The following is an 18,779-nucleotide window of genomic DNA, read 5'->3' on the forward strand; positions in this document are numbered from 1 at the left end:
TATCATTCGGACACATTGTTTCAAGCTGCAATTTCCTTCTTTCTTTCTTTCCTTTTTTTTGGAATGTCAACATATATCCTTCTCAGGGCCGTTAGTCCAGCCACTCGCATTTTGTCATTGTTCTACTATATTAATTTATACGGCAATACCGTAATCCTTCTTTTATGCTCTAAGAGGCAGTGGCTCAAAAGGTGAACACTGGAAAAATACATTATTACAATCCATAAGTCATGAAATACAGTATTATGTAACATGTTGGAATGAATATATATATATATATATATATATATATATATATATATATACGTAATCTCTGACCACAGAACAAGATGAAATACATTACGAGTAACCTGACGCGCAGGCAACGGCATCGCAATTTTTTCATTTATTTCTTACTTCATTTCTTATTTCTTTCTACGAAATTTTAAGTTTTTCATCCCATAGCATATATTTGACTTGTACTTCCCATATTGTAAGCATATTTCTGTTTATAATTACATGCTACATTAACCTTGTGTTCTTTGATATATGCCCGTCCTATTTGTCCCTAATGTGTCAATTACATTTTTATTTACTAATACGCAGTATCTATTTCATTTGTTTGATTTGAACTTTAATGACTGTAAGCACATTGATTGGATTTGATTATGTGCTTCATTACCTTAGTGTAATCTGATGTTTGTCGCTGCTACGTTGTCATAATGTATTAATTACTATATTGTTAAATTACTAATAGGACGTTGCCTTGACAATTTCTGTAACTCCGGGACCTCTTTTTGTACTGATGGTGAATCATTAACTAAAAGAAAGAAAAATAAAAGAAAGAAAATCAATACACCATGAAGCATTATACTGCTAACGCTAATAGTCAATCAATGCCTCAAACTTTGCTTAAGAAGCATCAACACTGTCCGCAATACCAACCAAACTAAGTAAGTTGTTCTATGACGCCGCAGATGCTGGCGAAAAAGAGAGAGAGAGAGCGAACTCAACGCGCACTGCAACGTGAAATGAATTACCTAATCGGCTTATTATTAGTGATTCTAGATGAGTGGCAGCAAGGTGGCTTAGGGTATTCATTTTTATTCTTATTTAGGCACTAGTGAGACAGCAGGAAAAGGAACTTCATGGACGAAACAATTCGTTTGTGGGCCAATATTCATGAACGCGCATAGGACTCACACTGTCCACACGAAAGTACTTATAGTTTGGATAAACCTTGATGCTCTGCTTTGTACCACTTCTGTCCTTATATTGCTCGCAGCAGCTATAGCTTGTGCCATGGAACGAAGAACGAACAGGTGTCACAGGTGGAAGAGCATCATTGAGCATTAAATGTTCACGTAATGATCAAGCTAGAATTTATATAAACGCTGCATCTATGGCTTAACGTATAAATAGAGATGTGACGATGAGAGCGCGAGGCAAGGCTGCAGCACTTTCCGTCGGTGGTATCACCGGTTAATTGATTATAGGAATGAGGACTATAACATCAAATATTTAAATCTCCTTGGTATAAGCGCTAATTTATTCAGCTAGAAACGGAGCTTTGGATAATTTATCAGTGTGCACGGAAGTGTTCTCTCTCTCTCTCACTCTCTCTCTCTCTCTCTCTCGCTCTCTCTTTCTTTCTTTCTTTCTTTTTCTTTTTTCTTTTTTAGTGCACGTAAGGTTCTGTGACCGCTGCTGGGGGTGTTAAAACAGACCCGAACGCTTAATCACTTTAGTAAAGGAGCTTATCTTCAAGCTGTATAAAAATCGCTGTGTGCCAGAATATTTTTGATACTAATGAAGCATTCCAGACGCCCGTGGGGGCAATCGTGCTTACCATTCGACATTGCAGGCTTGTATTCAGTCGTAGAATTCAGACAGTATAGTATCTGTGTTCAAAATCAAATAATCAACCAGGTCGTGCATAAAGAGAGAGAAAGAGAGAGAGAGAGAATGCCTATCTGTGCAATGCATCAAGCTTTATAGGCTCCACAAATCATCACTTTAGAGGTAAATATATTAGCAGTAATACTACATTGTTGCCTCAGCTCACGTTCTTAGACTTTTTAGGTCTTACTGCTCAGCGTTTGGAAAATGAAGATTTCTTTGATCTACACCGTAGTTCACTGCCGACATAACTAAGTTATTGTAAGTTGTGCGTAATACTGTTACGTGATGGAAACCCATTTTCTTGTACATCTTTCCTGATACTAACGTTGTTATTGGTGCCCTGTAGGTCGCTTGCGCTATTCTTATATTTATCTTCGAGCTCCCAACTAAAGTGTAATGTTTCAGCACAATCACAGAAAATACGAGTCTGCTTAGTAAAAGTGCGATCACACCTGCGATGTGCGATGGGGAAATGAGGAAGTCTACCGTTTCGGTGTATACCCGCCGTTTCTTTTCCTTACGCCACTTGCGTGCCGCAAGCTTTTTCAAGCGACGAAGCCGATATGCGCGGCACGGTATTAGGGAAGAGGGGAGAGTGCTATCAAGTGGTGGCAAGGCCCGACGTAAGTACACGTCGGCGCCTCAGGCAAGCGCCCCGTTACGCTGCGGCCAGCATGTATAGCGATAAGAAGTCTGCTTTGTTGTTCAATCATTGCTCAATGTTTTCTCTTCTTTTTTCTTTTGGTCTTTTTATTTACATCTTTACAAACTCTTGCGCGCTGCGCAAGAATCAATCCTCATTATGGTAATCTGCCTCAGTCGCTTAGCAACTCGCTCGCTTGTTCACTCACACTCTGGCTCGCCCGTTTTATCGCTTTGTAGCTTGATCGCTTGCTGTCTCATTCACGCTGTCACACATTCGGTCATCACGTTGCTTATTTACTCGGTCATTAACCTCATAGCTCACCAGTTTAGTGCTTTCTCACTCTTTCGATTAATGACTCCTATCGCTTGCTCAGGTCGGTATTGTGATGCAGTACATACTTCAGTAAGAGGAACTCATATTGAGATAAAGAGCAGCGTTGAGCCAATTTTAGAACCATTCTCACTAAGGCTTGCTTGAATACGTCTTCCTTGGGGCAGCCTGCAGTTAATAATAATTTTTTAATAATTTTTGGGGTTTTACGTGCCAAAACTACCTTCTGATTATGAGGCACGCCGTAGTGGAGGACTCCGGAAATTTTGACCACCTGGGGCTCTTTAACGTGCACCTAAATCTAAGCACACGGGTGTTTTCGCATTTCGCCCCCATCGAAATGCGACCGCCGTGGCCGGGATACGAACCCGCGACCTCGTGCTCAGCAGCCCAACACCATAGCCACTGAGCAACCACGGCGGGTAGCCTGCAGTTAGGTAGATCAATAACTATGTTCATGTCCCTCACTTCCATGAAAGTTTGCTTACTCGCTCGCGCTGGTATACACGCGCTAAACTAACCGCAACGTCCGACGCGCTACCAAAGGTTACATGACGCGCCGCAGTTTTGGAGGCGTTGTCTGTCTCCGTTGTTCGGCCAAGATGGTGGAGCTGCGTGACGTAAGACGGTGAACTCAGGAATCTTGTAAAATTTAGCTACGGAGGCCTCGAGCTTGCTTACAGCAGTATTTTCAAGGACTCAGCTGTTACCTTTAGCATTGAGTACACAATTACCTTCAAGCTGCCATGCTTCATCCTTCGCGGCTGGCAAGGATAGATTAGGTTCCTTGTTTTCGAGTGTTCTCGTGTACTTGGTCACTAGCTCAGCAGTTGATTCCCTAAAAAGTAAAGAAAAAATAAAGAAAAGAACATTATGAGCATGTGAATTGGTCTTGAGCACGAACACCAAGATATATAGTGAGATACGTCGAAGCGCGCTAACAGATGCCGATACTGCAGACACGACGATGGAGATAGACGTTTCAAAATTACTTATGACAGAGTAGAGCGAGCATTTGCAAATCACCAGCTCATGGCCCAAAACATAGGGTGAATTTAAACGCAAATGCCCAAATTATTGCAAAGGTTCCCGCGAAAAACCTTTATTGTGGAAGTATGCATGTATAACTATAGTTATACATGCATGCTTGTATGCAGGCTTGTTTACCACGTTCTCTTTCTTTATGAAGGCTTCCGTAACTGAAAAAGGTTTTGAAGCTATCGAATACTCTCCAAGGGCCACGTGTACGAACCGAAGCTTGAAGTAGGTACATATAAGGCGAAGAAATGGTTTAGACAAGACAGAAAGAGAGAGCAAGGACGGGAAAGGCAGGGAGGTCAACCAGACGAGCACCCGGCTTGCTACGCTACACTGGGGGTGGGGGAAAGGGGAATAGAAAGAGGAAAATAGTGAGTGAGTAAGCACTGGGTACGTGTGGGGGGCACTATACAAAGGGACACTATAAACTGTCTCTTAAGCCGGTGCACTTCAAGTATTGTAGTAGTGCACGAATCGCTTTTCGGGCCAGTAACGGGTGCGGCCACGGTCCGAGTATCTTTGAGTCGGTGAACGGTCTGAGTTCAGTCGGTGTAAAGTTGCCCGCAGAGAGAGGCATCGCACATCGTAGCGAGGGCAGCTACACAATAGGTGCTCGATGGTTTTCTCGCACCCACAGGAGTCGCACACCAGGCTCTCGGCCATTCCCAAACGATAGGAGTGGGCGTTCGTGAACGCCCCTCCCAGCCAGGTTTTGACAAATTAATCTTTAAAGACGCTGGTCTCACTCACTCGTTCACGCACTCGCTCGACGCGTGTGGGTGCTCATTAGGCCGGCTTCGGCGTCGCCCACCGGGACGTCGACCGGAGCGCCGCGTCACGACAGCGGCCGGCCCGACAGCGAGCAAGCAGCGGCAGCGCCTCTGCGCGACTGTTCCGCGCACGCAGCGGCGGCTTCGCTCGCCTGGCGCGCCCCGGCCCACGGGAAAGAGCCAAACTCGCGCGCATCCCCCCGCCGCGTGCGTGTGTCGATGCTCGCGAGGAGCCGCCTCCTCGGAGTCCGGACCCGCGCGCGCCGACGCCTCCTCCGCTGCTCCGCGTCCGTCCCGCGCGGCGACGGCTGCTGCTGGTGGCCCATTGCGGGACGAAGAAGGGCGAGAGTGCTTCGTTTCGCTGTTGCTTCAGTCCACCGGTGCCCATGCGACGTGTGTGAGCGGTTCGCGTGACGTGCGGGAAGCTCCCGCTCTGCGTGTGTGTCCGCCGCACCCCCTCGCTGCACCGTGCTCGACCCGTTCGCTCTATGTGCTCGCCGGCTCGGCCCGTCACCTCTGTCCAGTGCACCATCCGGACAATGCCGGCGTCGCATCACTAGGATATTCGGACGATCCACATTTCAGACAAACTCTGGTGTGGTGGCCGCTTATTACTGTATCTTTTTTTCTCTGGTTCAGAGGTTCCCATACCCTACTTTTTCTCTTACTGTTCTTTGAGCGAAGCAACAATTCCTTGGTTTTTATGTATATATATAGGCTCAGGCATAAACATGCCGCACATTCGACATTTGCTCAGTGGAATACAGTTAAGGAAGTGCGATAACGTACAGCCACACAAGCTAAAGTGAGAGCAAGTCGGCAGAGATCTAGCGCATCGTCTCGTCACTCTGCAGCACACAGGGGCCAAATGAAGAGTGCTCGCAACCTGGAAATCTGGCCTTACTGACTGCATAGCGGAACGGGGTTAAGCATCGTCTTGCGTACGCGATACAGTGAGCCCGAGGGACTTCTTCATCGAAAACGTCTCGTCGACCGTCGTGGATTTCGCATTCAAGCGACCAGGAATTTTAACCATAGACCGCACAGTGAATGTGAGGTCCTCTTGCACTATAAAAATAATAAGCAGTCGGCAGACGCAACGAGTGCGCGCACACTGGTCGCCCGGCGACCTCGATTCAACTCGCGTGAGTGTGACCATCCCTACGCTAAAGGAGTGAGCGTTGCTGTGTCGTGTGTGGGTGATCCTTTGGCGCGTCGTCGCTGGATGCGTTGCAAGCCGTCTTGCCAGCATCGCGAACATGCCGGGCTTCGCTGCAGCGACGCACTGGCGGTTGCATCTTGGCTGGCTCGTCGGCTGCTGCCTCTGGATTTCGCGGCCTGCACGGGCCGGTGGTGAGTCGGTCGCTCTTGGAACCAGGGTCTCGGAATTTCGAAGGCTCTCTCTTTAGTTATCTCCTTTCTGTATCTTTTTTTTTTAAAGCAGCAATTATTGAATACCCATTTGTCAAGACCTTCTTGCTCATGCCGCTGCAAGCGATCTATATAAGCTTGAAGGAACGTAATGACTTCGTATTTCCAGAAAGTGGTATCAGATTACTGCATTTGGAATCACCGGCAATGAGTTTAGAATTCCTGATAAGGGCAGGAAGCGGCGGCTTGTGCAAAATATGGTGGACCGATAGCCGGTGAGATTTTGGCTGTGCGTTTTCAGCGCTAGGTCTTGTTGTAGAACCCTTTCCAGGTCACCTATGCGAGTTAGTTGAGTTTATTTTCTACTATTTATATTGAAAGATAATTAGCCGCTCTTTCTTTTTTTTTCTTTTTTCTTATTAGAACGAGTCTCAGTCAAAGACTGCTGAAGCAATCCAATGAGTTTTTAATGAGAAACGAAACATTTCACTTGGGAGAGCCGCTTCTTTACAACTGCCGATATGCAGCCTCCTTGACCCCCTTCTCAGCCCCCTTGGCGCTCGCGGTTTCTTCCTCTGTCGGCGAAAATGCGCTCTCGTTATAATACCGCAGAAAACAGCGAACATGAACTATTCCAGTAATTTGAAAAACGAGGCCTTATATTTTATTTTTTTATTCTTCGTCCTGCCTCTTTTGACGCGAATTTGAAAGCCGCTCTTACCATGCTCACAAAAAAAAAAAACTATTTTCTCACCGTGTAAGAATAAGCAGGAGCGTGAAGAAGAAACAAACATACAAGCAAGCAAACAAACAGAACAAAGTTATCAAGACAATGCGCCGCTGGAGGCTTCGCCAATCGAACACGCAACTTCGCTCCTAGGTCTTTTCCTATAGCACTGAAACTGTGCCGCATCCCCGGCGTTTATCGGGTCTTTCTGACCGACCGTGCTCCGCGCGAGCGACTGTTTGTGATGCCTCCGGGTCTATTTCTGGAGGCTGAGCTGTGTTCGCATTTTCGCCTTGGCACCGCGGGACAAACACTCGTTCCTCTTTCCCGAGACCTGCGGTACTGCGGGATGTGGTGCGGGGGCGCCCGCACAAACCTCGGTGTTTGGACTGCGGCTGCCATGCTCGTGCAGCTTTGAATCTCGAGACTTGAGGGAACAAAAGAAAACCACTGTGCTCTTGCTTTGTTTTTCTGTTATATCTCTTTGTTCAAGCCTTCTTGATTGAGAACATCAGTAAAGCTGCCTTTATGGCTTACATCGCAATTTCTTCACCTCGACTGCAGGCAACGAGCCCGCTTTATGAGTATAAACATATGGGGCGAGGAAAGAAAAAAATACGCTATGCTTGCATTCGTTTTTCTTTCTTACGTTTTCCCAGCCTCTTCCTTGAGGACATCGGCGAAGCTAACCCAGACATTCCTTATAGCCATTTATAGCTTTCCTCGTAACCTCGTAACAGCACGTCTAGCCGTAAAGCGCGATCAATTGGTATTTTTTTTAACCAATTGCTCACTCAGTTATGTCTGGTCTGAAAATTTTTACGGAAAGAAGTTATTACGAAGCCTTTTTTGGTAATGGTATCTGTACAACGCGCTATTGCTTCGAATAAGCCTTACAACATACCACACACATCGCACTAATTGCCTTCAACTTACGCGTAGGTTCCCCAGCTCAAGAAACCTATCATAATGAAATAAATATTTTCTGCGTTCCTTTCGTCTTTTGCAAAAACCACATCCGCGCTTCAAATGACCAGTAATGACGCTACGATACGCTTAACACCTCCAATAAATCCTTCCGCACTCGTTGCAATTTATGAACAGGCTAGAAATCACGGTACTGCAGGAAGTCAGCCTATATGGAAGTTGTCGGTACCGTTTTGCTTTACTGAGTGCTGCTTTACATTGTCATAAACGCCTTTTATGCAAGAATTTCTGTAACTTCTATACATGGCCTCTTAAATGCGTTATACCATGTTAACCGCCGATGTAAGCGATTGTTTCCCAGAAGTCAAAAAGGGATTATGAATAATAAAACGCCCACAGTTACGCCATTTTCCTCTGTAACAAGGTGTTTTTTATTTGTGTTGTGGTCGCTACAATGTAGAGTGATAGGAGCGAAGCCTAAAATATTAAAGTGTTTTTATAGAGCCTTGCGTCAGGGTCCTTCTGCGAGGGCGAATCAGAAAGTCTGCCCCTATTTTCTTTTTTTTAGGCAAATTGTGGCTTTAAATTCGACGTCAACATATCTATTCCCGGAGGTTGACCTTTTTCGGACCGACCCGGCATTATCTGCCGGTAGCTCCGCGGCACAGCACTGATGCCAGTTGTTGAACATGGCGGTTGTGTTTGACACGTCCACGGCGTACGAGCAACGAAGTGTGATTCGTTTTCCATGGAGCAAAGGACGAACGCGCATCGAAACTCACAGGGAAATCCAGCCCACGTATGGGAAAAGGTGTCTCGCTTTGACATGCGTGATGTGGTAGTGTTGTGACTTGGCCAAAGGCCGTGAAGACTTGCATGACAATGAACATTCGGGGAGGCCGCGTGCGTCGCTGACTGACGACAGCAACTGGGAAAGTCTGGACCTTCCGCCATACAGTCCGGACCTCGCCGCTCGTGATTTCCACGTTTTCGGTCTGTTGAAGAAGCTCGTGGCAAGGACAGCGATTCACGTGCAACGATAAAGCGTAGACAGCAGAGCGGCTCTGGCTCCACAGTCAGCCGAACGAATTTTACCACAGGGACATCTCACTGTTAACGCTGTGATGAGACAAATGTCTGAATCGGTGTGGGAACTATGTCGAAAAAAATGTAAGGTACGTAGAATAGTACGGTATTTGTAATTTCCTGTATGTATCTTATTTTGGCTAATAAAGAAATAGGGGCAAGTACTTTTAGATTCGCCCTCGTATAAATAGATGGGTCTCTCTGTGGTTCACCTATCGAAATGTCGGTCTAAGCTGGTCTGAGGCACTTTATATCGCTGTTTATACAACTTCTCTCCCACAGTGCACTTTCATTTCTGGATCCCCATCTTTACCTTGGATTATGTGAGCCTATAGCAAGTCACTGCTAAAGAAATGAATGTCTCTTTCCTTTTATATTTCTGTCTATTTCTTTATCTCTTGGTTAGTCATATTCAACATCCTCAGTGTTTCTTTTTTTGCCCGAGTAAATATTTTGCTGATTATTTTCTCGACAGAATGTACCCCTTGATTTCTTCTCTTGCTACAGCCTTTTGGTCACAGATTTGTTGCGTTTCATGAATGCGTTTCTCATGGAGTTTAATTGAACCTATTATATAACTGCAGGCTTACCTTAGCCAACATTAACTGCCCATCACACCGCAGGTAAATCGACTTTGTTATGTTCCTTTTACGTCGTGTGCGCTGATTGCTCGTAGCTCTAAATGCGCTTCTCCGTTTTGAATAGGCGTGAAAATAAATATATCAGAGTACTTTTTAGCTTATGGTATGGTGCCTGCATGGGCGAATTGTTTCAGCAGGCTGGAAATTATCTAGGCATGACCAGGCGCGAAGTGAAAGAAAATTTACATTTTCTACATGATCTTTCACACCTACAGCAAAACATATTACATCGCTTAATACACGATATAAAGATATGTGGATAGAGGTAACCCCGAAACAAATTATTCCAAAGGTAAGTTTTCCGGCATAATGCCTACACTACTTAATGAATATATGAAAGCTGGTATAGATTTTCTGCACTGTACACCTATAAAATTGTGAAAAGTGCATATGCTAGGCTCTTAAAGTGGATTGCTTCTCTGGTCACCCTTATACTTGTTCTTGTGCTTTGTATGTTTATGAAACTAAGACACCCCCTGGAATTTTTTTTCTTTCAGTATGCAAAAACTTATTGTAATTGCCACTGCTGACTCTCTTGTGGAAAGTGTGGACCTTTGTCAATCTGACTCTATAGAAGGAGAGCAGCTTTTACCTACAGCTTCCGTTATCAGTGCTGTGATGAAACGTAAACAACATCCTTCTCCTTCTTCTTCTTCTTCTTCTTCTTCTTCTTCTTCTTCTTCTTCTTCTTCTTCTTATTATTATTATTATTATTATTATTATTATTATTATTATTATTATTACTCTAAAGCGCTTGTAAGGTATTTGAAATAAATAAATAAATAGAATATGGTCATGCAGAGCTCCTCTTCGGGGACAGCAGTGTCTTCTGTGTCTGGACGAATCAACAGCACTGATTATGGTCTCCCCTATCGGCTTTGCATTTGTACATAATACATTGACGACTTTTTGCAAAACATTGGCTGCATTTCGTAGCAAAGAAAACATTGTAACTTGTGGGTCCCGTTTAACAGTTGAAGTGAGAATAACGTTGTTTGGTAGGGAATCATTTGTTGCGGGTTGTACATTTAGGCTCATATTACTTCTGATCACTGATAAAGATTTCCGACATTTAGGTTTTTCGTGTCGAAATGCGCGGAGCTTTATTATTTATTTCGTTCGTTTTCTTTTCATAGTTATAACTGTGCTATTCCTTCGATAACTCGCAAGAACTGCCGTATCGCCTTTCTGCAACTCTACTTACGCACTTATTTGCGTCATGATATTACTGCACGTGTTCATTACTGATTACTACACAATGCCACGTCGATCTGAAGATAATACATGTTATCCCAGCGTAACTGGTCGTCAATAACGATGTGATAAAACATACACATTTCTTACCATAGCGCATATTCTACCGGAATCTCGCGTGAAAGCGCATTAAGACAATGCGTTCCTATTGATCTTGACTTCGCGTTTCAATTGCTATAATGTTTGGTCAGCTAATACTGTAAATAATACTTTCCTGGTTGTCACTACTGCCGGCTACTGGCACCCTGGCCTCCATCAAGCTGTCTATATATGCTTGTAGGTTTTTTGCCATAGGAACCACTCGTCGCCTCTATATTTTTGCATGTGTTGTAAACAAATATGGAACTTCAATTCGCGGACACATTAAGTTGACCTATTTATTTATTTATTTATTTATTTATTTATTTATTTATTTATTTATTTTTCACTTTGAGACGCGCAGTACAGATATAACGGGATATTTCTGGATATACATCTAAAGCCAATAGTTTGCCTGACTGGGCCGCAACACATTTAGACAAGTTCACACTGATCGGAATGGAGATAAACACGAAAAAACAGAGCTATATTTCCTTGCTCCGTTCACTGCAGCGGAGAACAAAATATCCTTCGGGAAAAGCCTTTCCCTGAACGCAGCTCTTTGTTCCGCAATGGTCATCGATTTGCTTCGCTTGAAATGTAGTTCTTATTTGCTTCGCTGCTATCGTAGAGTTTTAGGCGGTTTCTATTAAGCAATGATTAGTAATGTCGCACGCCTGCCTCCTGGCAGATTGTCGGTTGAGTGCTGTTAATTTGAAAAGAAGGTTGCAGCAAGGACTAAGAGTAAGTTCATATACCGCCGATAAGTGCTGCATATGATTGCGAAAGGTTATGCGTACGTAGCAATGCCGCTAATGTGAATTCGGCGATTGAAGTCTCCGTGACGTCATATTAGCACCATACATAGACTTGAGAATGAGGCCGCTCAGTCCACCTGTTCGATTGGTAGTCTCTGAGCTTTTGATGAACCGGCCTGTGCCTCACTAACAAACTTATCGAGGTTATAGGACGGCTAGTCATGAAGACCGCTTTCATCTCCCCGTTCCATGTGACTTTTTCATGTAAAAATAAACCGCTTCCAAGAGACAAGATAAGAACATTAAAGTGTTTTGTAATAGCGCCTGCTATTTCTTTCCTTTTTTTCCCCCTTTTATCACCATGAGTGAAGGAGAGGGTGGCATTCTGGAAGACCTTTTCTGCTCATCCCGACAATTGCTCTTTAACAAACCTCTTTGATGACGTACAGTGAGAGAATAATATATGGCCTGCGACGTCAGAACTATATGGCATGCGCCGATCTTATGCGCTTCCTTGGGCATTCGTTTGGTTAGTCTTCCTTTCTCTACTTCCAGGAGGGTTCGCCAACTCAAGCAGCTTGCTACTATAAAGTGACACGCTTGAACCTATGAACGTTCCATAATGGAGGAGGAGGACACGATAGTGTAAAGCTGTCGGCGGATCTAGCCTCGCATAAACGTAAAGCGCTATTCTCCCTTACAAGAAGCTGTCGACACCATCGAAAGCTATCTCCGAAACTGCGGCCTCCGCTGCGCCCCGGAGAAGTCTGAACACCTCGTCCTGAAAGCAAGAACGAGAGGCCGACCACCCAACTATGAAGAGCCCGACCCCAGCATCACACTCAACGGGACAACAATCCCGAAAGTCGACAGCGTGCGAATACTTGGACTCCACATCCACAAAGACGGATCGGGAGCTGCCAGCCTACCGAGACTAGAACGCACCCTTTCGCAACTAACGCACCTCATCAAACGGATCTCAAGCCAAAGAAGCGGGCTCAAGGAGCAAGACACTCTAAGAATAGTACAAGCGCTCCTCACCAGCCGCATCACATACGGCACGCCGTACCTGGCTTTAAAGAATGCTGAAATAGAAAAACTGAACATCATGATAAGGAAGGCAATCAAAGCCGCCCTGGGACTCCCCGCCATGGCCTCTACATCACGTCTCCTTAAGATGGGCGTCCACAACACGTGGCAAGAGCTCGCCGAAGCGCACAAGAACAGCCAGCTGGAACGACTCAAGCTCACGCCCACAGGGAGATCAGTACTCCGAAACCTAAACTACAGCGAGACGTATGTCGCAGACATGGACAAGAAAGAGCGAATACCACCGGACGTTCGAGAGTGCATTTCCATCGCACGTGTCCCACGTAACATGCATCCCATATATCACAAGAGTAGAAGACAGGCTAGAGCCAACGCCATCAAAAGAAGTTTCAAGCATGACCCGAATGCCCGCTACACCGATGCGGCCAAGTATCCGCATCGAAACGCGTACGCTCTGAGCGACGTCGACTCCCAAGGCTCCGAGCTTGCATCGGCAACCATCAAGGCACGCAACCCGGAAACGGCTGAAGAAGCGGCAATCGCTCTCGCCACCACCACATGCACAGACGCAGCAATTATATTCACCGACGCTCAGGCCGCCTGCAGAAACTTCTTGAGGGGCCGCATCTCGGCCGATGCACTCAAGATACTAAAAAGACGAAGCACTCCGCTCCCGTACACCTGCGTAACGTGGGTACCCGGACACGAGGGACTAGAGGGGAACGAAGCAGCCCACGCCGCTGCCCGCGAGCACGTCAGCCGGGCTCCCCACTCCCCACGCGCTCTCGGACCCGTGACAGAAGAGGCGGAGGCCGTACCCATCAACTATTTGGCCATATTGCAGCATTACAGGCTCGAGCGTCGAGTGTACCCTCCACCGCACCCTAAACTCGACAGAGAAGAAAGCCTAATCCTTAGACGCCTGCAAAGTAACAACACATACACGCACGAAACGATGATGCATCGCCTCTACCCGACACTCCACGGCTACCTCTGCCCACTGTGCAACGTACCCGACACTCTGGCACACTTGCTCCTGGAATGCCCGTGGTAGGAAGGCAGCGAAATGCAACCAGAAACGCAGGCAAACGACCTGTTCGAAACGTGGGAGGCCAAGCTAACCCTCGGGGACCTGGAAGACCAACGACAACTCGTCGCCAGGGCTAAGATGGCAGTCGAAGCCAGAGGGTTCCTGGACTAAGGAGCCCTCCCACCTTAGGGTGATACCCGGCCTCGCTCGGGACACTGTTTCGTCTAATAAACGTTTCTCTCTCTCTCCCTGATCGCAACAAACACTGTTTTGTCAGGCTGGTTTGACAGACACATTGGTTAATGGTGAGATGGTCCATGCCAGTGACAGCATAAGTACCGCTATACAAGGGAAGCAACAAAGGCGCTAGAATGCGCATTTTCGCTCAGTTTGACGGCTTAATAAGATTGGCCGCTAGGCTTATACCAAGTTTGGCAACGCGCTCCAGACAGCTATACTTTGGGTCTTTTTATTCGCGCAAAGGTGCACAAAAAAGGCAGCCAGTCAGCTTTTCAGGTTAGATATAGGAGGTATAGAAGCGATAGAGGAGGTAGGCGAAGGTTACTTCTAAAATAGCCGGCGCTAGCAGCAAATCGGCAGTGCAAAAATTCGCCACAAAAGGACCTGTCAGGAAGCGGAGGCCAACCGCGTGGCTTAAACGGCACAACAGATGCGCCGTGGCGTGGATCTGTTGATAAGGCCTGTGGAGGCGCTGCTCTCCACAATGAATGCGGCTCCGATATAGACTTGGCTGAGCCACTTGTCAGCCGCCAAGCGACGCGCGCTTCCTGTTCGCGACTCCCTTTATTGCACTTCTTTTCGCTTGCGCAAAAGAACGACGCTTGGTCCCATTCGGCCACCACCGCCTTTGAGCGCAAAGCGGAAAGCTGCGACCGATCCAATGTTTGTCACCCCTGGCGCCATGCCCGGTTCAAATCACGCCTCTTGCGGTGGCGTCGCGCCGCCTTTCAATACTCGAGAAATGCGCATCCCATGCGGCTAGATATGGACGCTGTCGGACGCCGTATAGTGAGGCCGTCTGCACGATGGCCTGACAAAAAAATAACGATATATATATATATATATATATATATATATATATATATATATATATACAGAAAGGGGAGGGGGAACATGCAAGACTGAGTAACGAAAGATATTCAGAACATTGTCAATATCTTACCTCGCCTTGAAAAACACAAGTCTATTATATGTCGCCTCGAAAAAAAGAAAGTACACTTTTCGAAACGTTGGCTCCCGCTTTTACCTCTTGCTCGTTTTCCTCATGTTCTTGAATTTTCAATTCCCGCCTTCTTCGAGCTCTCCACTGTACGACTGTCTTTAACGACTGCTTCAAATATAGTGTTTTCTCTAGAGCGGTAAAACAATGCAATTCTCTACCAGCCTGTTCAATGAAGGTGACGTCAACTGATGATTTCACAAAGTTTATTAATGCTACGTATCTTCGCGATGACTGATTTTCTTTCTCGCTTTCCATTTTGTGTCATGATCTCTGCATTTCGTCGTAACTACCTCTGGTTAACTTTCTCTGTATTTTTTCTTTCTCTCTCTCTCTTTTTCTCTCTCTCTCTCTTTCGTCGTCCTCTTTGTCCCCGTCAATGTATTTCCTACATTCATGTATTTGAAGTGTACGCATTTTTGTAGTACTGTCGACCTTACGAAACGTGATGTGATACACGCGCGCATGCCCAAATATACGATGCCACTCGGTAAGCTATGTATTTAGATAAAACAATGTGCCAATTTCTGTCTCCCTCGATGTATCACAGAATAATTTTTCTGGTATATACTGTCACCGCACAGCACAGTGTAGGGTAGCAAACCAGATCTTCCCCTCTGGTTAACCTCCCCGCCTTTCCCCTTTCCCCCTCTCTCTCTTTTAGTATATAATTCATGTTTCATATGTTTTTTTTTTCTTTTCTGTTTGGCAGCTACTAGTTATTTATTTTGTGTACGGTATGCATATCCCACTCCTGTAATGATCGAGCACTGGGCTGACAGTGCCAACAATTGAAATGAAATAAAAGTCAGCCATATTACAAAATATGTTTACAAGGCGAACGCAATATTTATCAGGGTTGCTTTTTTTTCTTTATCTGCTCGCATTGATATTTTCAATCCAAAAGGCCAGTTGCGGTGCGAGTCATGTCAGGCATGATAAGTTGGGTCTATGAGGTTAAAATAAAATAAGGTTATTTGGTGGAATACGTCCCAGGGTTACCTGTAGCGGACGGTTTGTTGGACAAATCCTGTCTGCGTTAGCACAATTCTTTGTTCCCGTGTGCTGTTGTCAGTTGTAGCTTATGAGATAAAAAAAATAATATCGAAAAATACATGTTCTCGAGGGACAGCTTATAGCAACGTTATGAGCCATAGACCCATGCTCGTTAGGATGTGCGTTAAAGAACCCCAGGTGGTCAAAAATAAACCAGATTTTCTCGCTACGGCGCGCCTCAGAATGAGATTGTGATAGCAGACAAAAAACGTTATCTCTTACATTCATTTTTACGACTATTCCCTGCATACCACTGCACACCTTACTTGCTTCTTTATTTTTCATTGTTGCTGAACAAGTTTCTCTTGCTTCCCAAGATGCGCTGCGTCGCACCTGCCAATCGAAACCTTTTAGGCGCCAGAGAAGTACAGTGCACACACATATGCGGAGTGCAATGTCAACAAAAAACCACTCTAAGCAGACGCGCCATGACCCCACGACAAACATGCGCTAGCCCACCTAACATTGCAGTTCGCGGCAGAAGTATTCTCAGGCTTCGTATACTTCTTCGCATCTATAGGGAGCTTTCTTTGCCTCGGAATCATCTGCTGCTTCATTTATTTATTTCTCTTTCACGTCTCAGATTTGAAGAGTGCGCGGTATCGAATAGGATAGATTGAAGAGCGACGAAGATGGAACACTGACGTGAAAATGAACACACACGCTCAAAAAAGGATGGCTGCGAAGCGAAGGACAGCGAGAAAACTGAGACGTCGTGACTGAGCTAAAACGAGAGGCAATCAGTGGAGCCAATCTGTCAAGGGAGCTAGCGCTGTCGCAGTGCCGAACATGACAGATGACAGGCGGCGGTGCTGAAACGCTTATATAAAACGCATGGTGAAAGAAAAAAACAGGGAGGGCGGGAGGAGGGTGGGACACGAAGATGTGGAAGAGCATTGTCTCCAGAGAAAACGTCACGCTCACCGATAATGAGAGATGCGTCAACTCATCGACCTTTCAAAAACTACAACAGAGTAAAGAGCGACCGCAAACAAATATTCCCGGCGCATTCAGGGGCATCCAAGGGCATCGCCAAGTGCACAGCGAAGCGCGGTATATAGAGGAGGCACACTTGTGCACGCGTTGGCATGGTTCCCAGTAGACGCAATATCGTTTGGTAAACAGCTTTCGTAACCGAGCACTAAATCGCTTCTTCTAATTTTCTCAGGACTGGATGCATGGTTGACGTCTATGTCGCTGCATCTATTTACTGCGCCACATCGGCCGTTGACCGATCTCAATGAAGTGGAAGTGGCGCCTAGATGACACTTAAAAATAAGGCAAAAACATGAGACAAGCATTCACGACCGGCGATGAATACAAAAGAATAGAGATTCGGATCCACCCTCGTCGTCCCTTGCCTCATTGATTGTTTTCGGCTGAGTCAGTGCATATTTTGGTTATTGCGTGCTCAGCACCGACAGATGGGTTCTTTGCCCCAGAAAAATAACAAGAAGCTGTTTATTTCGCCTTGTTGAGCTCATCTATAAACAATGGCTACGTATTTATTTCTCGGTTTATGAACTACAGCATATTTTTGATCGATGTCATGGAAATTTCGTCATGCGACGAGATCGTCTCGGCGCCCAAGATAATGGACAAGCTATTCTTTGGTCTCCTCATTTCTTTTTTCTTTACATAATTCAAACAGGGAGTAATCAATTATACTAGACAGCCTCAGCATGAGACAACCTTACATGAGATTTAAGCAATTTGGTATGTGCCCCACATATGAAATATTTTCACGCATTCTATCTACCACTATGCTGCTAATTTGCTGTAATCATGTACCACTGGCCTAAAAAAGGAAAACCGGAATAATGTTTAATTTTTTTTAACTATTTAGACCTTCACTTCCTGACCTTGAGCAACGTAACACTAAAGTGCCATTAGATACTTGAACAACAACCATGCGTATCTTTATTTTTTATTTTGTTTCAGTTTCTATCGCTTTCTCAGCATGTATTTTTTTTTCATTTTAATATATACTGCGGACTGAAGGCCTCAGCAAGGTAGGCATCATGATCGAACAGAAAATACAAAGTAAGCGAATAAACAATGAGCAGTAAATTAAGAAAATATTAGCGCTAAGGAATTCCAGTGAAATATTTCACGTGGGAAAAATGAAATCTTAAATATGTCTGTTTGTACAAAATAAGGTGTTAGTGCTTTATCACAGGGGTGTCGGGAATGTATGATCGCTAGAGGCAACAGAAATGGAGACGGTTCAATTGCTAGTTCATTATCAATAAGCATACGAAGGCGCCGTAGCTCCAGTTCTTTCCTTCGTACTTTGAGTGACTGTACTTGATCCTTCCCACGTATTCGGCAAATATTTTAGAGACACCCCGCTTAACTGAAGCGTCAAAAATTTTCAGCCAAACACTTCGATAGCAAAGTTTCGAAGTTAATAACGCGCAGAAGCGGAAGCTCTTTACTAAAGTTGTGCAGCATTTCTTTGTAGAATAATAAGGGACGGTATCGTAAATACATAGCAGGAATCGCGCTGAGGAATAGATTTTGCGGCGGAAGCCTCTTAGCCGGGCCCACAAAAAATTCCAAGCTTTCCCTCCTGCCTGGCGCCCGAGGTAATAAGAGCTGAGCGCCAATTTGTCCTTTTCGCAACAAAATCCGAGAGTATGCGGAGGGCGGATGAGGCGTGTGCATACAATTCCTGCTCTCAAGCAATTTGACACTATTCAAATATCTTCTCATCACCAGCTTTCGATTTTATTTCCTTCTCCTTGTAAGGTCACTGTGAGGCTATCATTATTCGTCTCATTTCTCTGTGAGCGGCAGCGTGCAATCTTCATCAAAAATTGAGAGCGAAAGAGTAAAGGAATAGTTAAGCATATTTTGTAACTCATATAAGATTCCTGTGTGTGTGCACTCTTTT

At 45.3% G+C, this 18,779-nt stretch overlaps 1 protein-coding gene across 6 annotated transcripts in view; it reads left to right on the top strand.

The window, feature by feature from the left end:
• LOC135902182 (hemicentin-2-like) overlaps positions 1–18,779 on the top strand; it is a 602,016-nt gene that overhangs the window by 288,493 nt on the left and 294,744 nt on the right. For 2 of the 6 annotated variants that reach the window (XM_070537726.1, XM_070537727.1), the window contains exon 1: positions 4,853–6,018. The exons of 2 other annotated variants lie outside the window; for them this stretch is intronic. In XM_070537726.1, coding sequence (XP_070393827.1) covers positions 5,925–6,018 — 94 coding nt within the window. In that variant the 5' untranslated portion in view covers positions 4,853–5,924. Of the gene's footprint in view, positions 1–4,852; positions 6,019–18,779 lie in introns of those variants that run through there. 2 more of the 6 variants (XM_070537723.1, XM_065432141.1) reach the window with 1 other exon arrangement.

Source organism: Dermacentor albipictus, chromosome 4 (genome assembly GCF_038994185.2).
Source record: "Dermacentor albipictus isolate Rhodes 1998 colony chromosome 4, USDA_Dalb.pri_finalv2, whole genome shotgun sequence".
Lineage (NCBI taxonomy): Eukaryota > Metazoa > Arthropoda > Arachnida > Ixodida > Ixodidae > Dermacentor > Dermacentor albipictus.